At 42.4% G+C, this 6,000-nt stretch overlaps 1 protein-coding gene across 1 annotated transcript in view; it reads right to left on the reverse strand.

Annotated features, from left to right (window-relative positions):
- The window catches only part of CCDC85C (coiled-coil domain containing 85C), a 178,814-nt gene extending 173,114 nt beyond the window's left edge, over window positions 1-5,700 (reverse strand). Inside the window, 2 exon segments of the mRNA XM_032234095.1 lie at window positions 2,751-3,682; window positions 3,778-5,700. Of these exon segments, the coding sequence (XP_032089986.1) occupies window positions 2,751-3,459 (709 nt within the window). The 5' untranslated portion in view covers window positions 3,460-3,682; window positions 3,778-5,700.
- Between the last annotated feature and the right edge of the window lie 300 nt (window positions 5,701-6,000).

Genomic DNA, 6,000 nt, shown 5'->3' on the forward strand with positions numbered 1-6,000 from the left:
TTGCCTCCAGAAGTTGTGAATGCCCCAACACTGGAAGTCTTTAAGAAGATGTTGGATAGCCATTTGTCTGGAATAGTATAGGGTTTCCTGCCTAGGCAAGGGGTTGGACCTTGAAGGTCCCTTCCAACTCTGCTATTGTATTGTATTAATCTGCAAATGTTTAATAGTAGGATGAAATAAATATCTTGGTTCGCACAAGCTAATATTTGTACTACATTTCAATATATTATTCCTGCAAAATTGTGTGTTTTTTTTAATTTGATATTTTCCATTTCAGTTGTTTTTTGTTGGTAATTGTCTGATTCAATTGTCTTTAAAAAGTTATTATTAGGAGTAGATGCTTTTTACTTTTAAAAAAATCTGTCGGTTGAATGCAAATCAAAAGTAATTCTCTATTGCAAATGTATAAAATTTTGAAATATGAATGTAATTCTGAATTATATAGCAAAGATTTCAAATTGTTATAATTAGTTGAACGTAGGACACTGCAGAAAAAAAAAGTACTTACTTACAATGGAAAAATGATGCCACCCCTCCTTTGCAATCTTTGACTGATAATACAGTTCACCCTCTGCTTATCAACTAGCTTTCTATTGATGTAATGGAAAAACTGATCAATATTAGTATGTGGTGAAAGTTTAATGCTATTTTAAAAAAATTGAGATACTTACAGACTTTTTAGTTTGTTCTTTTTCATTTTTTTAACCTTTCTTTCCGAGTCTTAATATAAAAACATTTACTGTTTACTGTTTATTAAATTTATAGGCCGCCCAATCCCGGAGGACTCCGGGCGGCTTACAGAAACAAAAATTAAGAAAGATTAAAAACAAATAAAACACAACAAGTTTAAAAAAGACACAACATGCACCCAATCTAAGCGGGGCTGGACCTCAATCCAGAGGTCAACAGCCCCAGGCCTGCTGGAATAGCCAGGTTTTAATAGCTTTTCGGAAGGCCATGAGAGTGGGTAGGGTCCGGATCTCTGAGGGTAGCTCATTCCATAGGGCCGGAGCAGCAACAGAGAAGGCCCTATTCCGGGGCGCTGCCAGCCGGCATTGTCCAGCTGATGGCACCCAGAGAAGGCCCACCCTGTGCGATCTTATCGGTCTTAGGGAGGTATGCGGCAGAAGACGGTCTCGTAGATATCCGGGTCCTAGGCCATTTATAAGATATACTGAGAATCGCCTCAGAACACTAAGCCATGATACAGCATTGCCAGGAAATAAAATTAGTGGGATTTTATTTCCAAAGAAATGGAGCAAAAGGACAGGTTTTTTACTTAATGAATCTAATACTAAGCCACATACAAGGATCAATCCTTGATGTAATTCTTAAATCCACTGAAAAACTCTAAGAGCCTAAACATCTGAATTCATGTAGTTACCCCCATAAAAATCAATCTCTTCAAAATCCAGAAATCAAACATAAAATAAAAAATGTAGGGGATACACTACTTCTGTGGAAGCCCCACTCCATGAAAACTCAATGGTTTGGACATTAAGATATTTTTGAACAAATTTCAAAAGGTTGTGGGCGAAATATTAAAAAATGGAATTCTGACTTGTTATTCAATATGCCCAACACAAATCGCATGTCATATGCCCACATACCTACTACTGTCTATTATTAAATTATTAGCTCAGAGGCCTCCAAGCAAGCTGGTACAGATGAAATACAGAGAAATATATAAAATAAATAAAACTCTTTGGAAATCAGTTGTCTCTAAAAGTAGAGACCCTAAAAGTATTTAAATATATTCCTTATTGAACAACCTGATAATTGCAATGTCAAACTTTAAAACACAGAAGAAAAATTCATATTACACAAAAATGCCAACAATTTTAACACTAATATTATTCAGAGGTACTCATCCTGCTAAATATTGAATTCCAAAGCCAATAAAAAGAAAAGGTAACCTGTGTTTCTTTAGACTACAAACAATTCATTTATTAATCTAGTAATTGAAAGGTCGAACACAAAAATGTCTTCACATAAAAGATGTAGCTAAAAGCATTTGGCAGGGATGTGAATAAGCACCACTAAGTGGAACAATAATGTTTTACAGCCAACCAAGGGAAAAATTATTTTTGATTAAAATCCAGACTGCCATCAACTGAGCCCCAGCAGGTCAGTTCTCACTGCTACTCTGTACTCATCTCCACCAAGTGGAGCTACTTCCCATGGCATCTTCTGTCCCAAAGTACATCTATGCAAGGTAATAAATTAAAATTGGCAAGATCTCAGGAGAAGGTAACTTGTTTTTGCAGATGATAATATCTTAATGCCACATCAGAGTGTAGGTTGTCTAAATGTTTATGGAAAAACAAGACCATATTAGAAACAGGAAGAGGAAAAGTTTTAAATGAAAGGTCAATATTATTTCACAAAGATACATCCATTGGGGTTTATATTAAATGTGCTAGTAGAAATACAGGTTAGATTAAGTCCTGTACTTGTGTTAATTAAACAGAACTATATATTAGGAGAAGTAGGTGGCTATGAGATAGACTTTCATATAAGCATGCATAAAACAGGCGAAGCAAGTTCCATTTTTTTACCATAAAAATGCAGGAATTTTTTTTTATAGACAAAAAAGTATGAAGAAAACTTTTACCTACAAGGCAAAGATGTACAAGCTTTGAATAAAGTCAAACTTCCACTGATGGGTCAACCTCAGCAAGAAAGATGTCTGGAAGCCAACTTACTCTTTATACAGAAACAAAATGCATGAATTAGAAACCAGGACTTACCATTGAGACCATTTGGGATGCTCCGGTGGTGAAGAGGAGCAGAAAGGTCATCCATAGATCTCCGGATGGCTCCAGCTTTGTTTTCAACAACTTTGTGATGGTGAAGGAGATGATGGTGGTGATCTGGACTTCCTGCACTGCCAGCGCTGGATGTACTACTCCCATCTCCAACATCCCTGGTTCCAGAACCCCCATTGAGGTTGGTGAGACTAGCTTGGCTATCTATGGAGCTTCGGGAGCCTGCTCCATTCCTCTCTTCATCCAGCATTAGCACAATTTCCTTCAGCTCAATATTTTCTCTCATAAGGGATTCTTGCTTGGCTTCTAATTCTTTCAGCTTCTGCTGGTACATTCCAACCTCCTTCCACATTACACCTGCAGTGTGTCTACCAAACCTCTGCCATTCCCTGGACAGCTTTTTCCCCTTTTGCCTGTCATCATCCAAGAAGCAGCAGAGCTCCCTCAGTTCCTGGTTATCATCCTGCAGCTTCTGATTAACTTCTTTCAAACCCCTGATCTCGTGCAGGTGAACTTGGAGTCTTCTGTTCACATCTTTCATCAAGTTGCTGTGCTCCACCATCAAGTTCATTTTTTCATTCTCTACTTTCTTCAGCTTTTTCACCAATTCTTCCTTATTCCATCTCAACATATCTTCTTCTGTCATTTTGGTCAAGTCTTCCTTTGACCCTTCCACAGAATTTTTTGACATATTTATTATTCTACTTCCCCTTTGGAAGGAGAGGAGACACAAACGGTTCTTTTCAAGGAATATATTTTTAAATACTCTGCAAGTTCAATATTCACTGCAACATTGTGGAATGTAATTTTGTATTTTAAAAATCCTACAATTCTTCAGGGAGCACAAGAACACAAAAAACGGTAAACCCACTCATTTCTGTAAAATGTTTTCTCTGCTTTAACAACTCCCATGCCTAAATAAAATGAAAATGAAAAAGAATGAGCACCCAAAGCTTCTTCATATATATTTATTTTAAAAGGCTTTCAAAAGTGAAGTAAGTCAACTTACCCAAGGCTAACACAGCCGCAGCAATAAGAATAGAATCTGTTAGCTTAAAAATCAACCTGCTTGGGGTTCAGTATCCACGCCGCGTAGATTTCCAATAGATGAAAGCTGTATGAGGCTGAGAAACGGCCAGGTTCCAAGCTTAAATGACCCAACCCCTCCGTCTGCAGCAATTAGAGTTGGAAAGAATAAAATAAAATGCAATTTTTTTTTAAACGGATCCCTTCCTCCGCTTTTTTTTTTTATGCTTTTAGTTCTAAGACAGCCCTCCGGATGATGTCAGTCCCTTTGTAAAACTGCATTTAGATTTTCAGAACCACCATCGGAAAGGAACCCAGAGAGCTTAGAACAAGGCATCGCCTATTTCAAGCCAGAGGGAGGAAGGGAGGAAGACGGGAAAGGACATTCCAGGATGAGAATCTGCAACACACCTTGGAGAAGCAAGGCGAAAAATAAAAGCAAGGACTAAAATAAAAGAGAAATCCAATAAGCACAGCTGCTTATCTCCGCGTACCGCTCCACTCGGTCCTCCGGCACTGCTCTGTTTTATGGGAGGGAGGGGATCTGCGGATTTGGCTCCTCCTCCTGACTCCTGATTGGCCAATCAGGTGGTCCGGGCTCGGTTCTTCTCCATGCCCCCCGTCTGGCGCGTTCAGGTTGCATTTCATTTTCCGTCTTGGGGTCGGGTTACGGGGAGAAGGGATGATTTATCCCGGAACCAATGAGCGGGCGACAAGGGCGCATTTCAAAAAAGCAGGTACAAAGGCAAAGGTAGAGCGCCGCGCCTCTCTTAAAGGGGCCGCGTCTCTTTTCCCACCCCTGCCTGGAACGAGAGCCCTGCGTGAAACCACCCCGCACCCCCTCCCTTGCCTGCGACTTTCCCTCGAAGTCGGCTCTAATCCGCTTCTTATTTAGGAAAGGGAAGTTTGGGCGAGAGGATTCAGAGCTCGGGGAGGGGGGCGGAAATAGCGAGTTGCCCTGCGGAGCCAAAAGGTCCACTTCAGTTCTTACTGCGGGGTTTTCTTTGATGTTAAGGCCTTCCCACCCACCACCCACCCCGGCTAAATGGCATTTCCCCTCGTCCCCTGTGTCTTTCTGCCCTGGCGAGCCGGCACGGGCTCCATTTTGAGGACGAGGTCTGATGGCTTCGTCGGAACCCTGCCTTTCACTCGGGCTTCGTCACGAGCGGGAGAAGCGTTTGGGAAGGCTGGGCAACGGTTGGAGTTCCCGAGAAAGCCCCACGGGGCGAGCGCTGCCCAGGGCGAGAGCCGAGAAACCTTTTGCGAACTGACAGGGGGCGCTTTTCCAGAAGGGCTTCAGTGGCTCTTCGGTGGCGGTAAGCGATCTGGGCGACTGGCGACCCCGAGAGGGCGGCGAAGAGAAACCGGGAGCCTGGTAGCTGCACGCTTAGGCCAAAGCGACTCGGAACTTGTGTGGATTCCTCTGGAAAACCCCTTTTGAACTGCTAGGTTGGCAGAAGCTGGGACAATGACGCGGCACTAGGGATTCGAACCGCCAAACTGCTGGCCTTTCTGCTCGACAAGCTCAGTGTCTTAGCTACCGTGTTCCTCTGAGGTAGAAAGAAGGGGGCTTTTTTGGTTTGGACACCTATACCTGAGGGGGGGGGGAGAACCTAACCATTGAGGGCCCTTTATAGTTGGGTTGTGCAGAGCCCAGCGAGAAGGCCTGCTCAGTAAACCATGGTTTAGTTAACCATAGTGAAGCTCCTTTTGACCAGCAACAGCTTCGTAAAATGCTGTGAACTCGGACCACCACCACACCCACCTTCAGTCACCTCCCATTCTCAAAGACTGCCTGAACAAATCCTTGCAGTTTCTTGGTAGGTTTTCAGGTTTGCCATTGCCTCCTTCCTAGGGCTTGAGAGAAGGTGACTGGCCCAAGGTGACCCTGCTGGCTTTGTTCCTAAAGCAGGACTAGAGCTCATGGTCTTCAGGTTTCTAGCTTGATGCTTTGATCACTACACCAAACTGGCTGTGATTATGAACCTAATGTTCTTAAAAGTAGCAGGAGACTGCCAATGTTACTGAGCTACTGGAAGCATTAAGGATTTGGAGAGATTGTCATAGGTACTGACACAAAGTAGATCGCAATTGACTATTTCCAAAAGGGCTGTCACTGATAAAAGTCAGTCAGAGAATAAAGCTCTACCAGAAGGCAAACTGGCCCTTGTTTCCTGCCTACCCACTCATGATAGTTCTGTATTTA

This window comes from Thamnophis elegans, chromosome 1 (genome assembly GCF_009769535.1).
Source record: "Thamnophis elegans isolate rThaEle1 chromosome 1, rThaEle1.pri, whole genome shotgun sequence".
Classification (NCBI taxonomy): domain Eukaryota; kingdom Metazoa; phylum Chordata; class Lepidosauria; order Squamata; family Colubridae; genus Thamnophis; species Thamnophis elegans.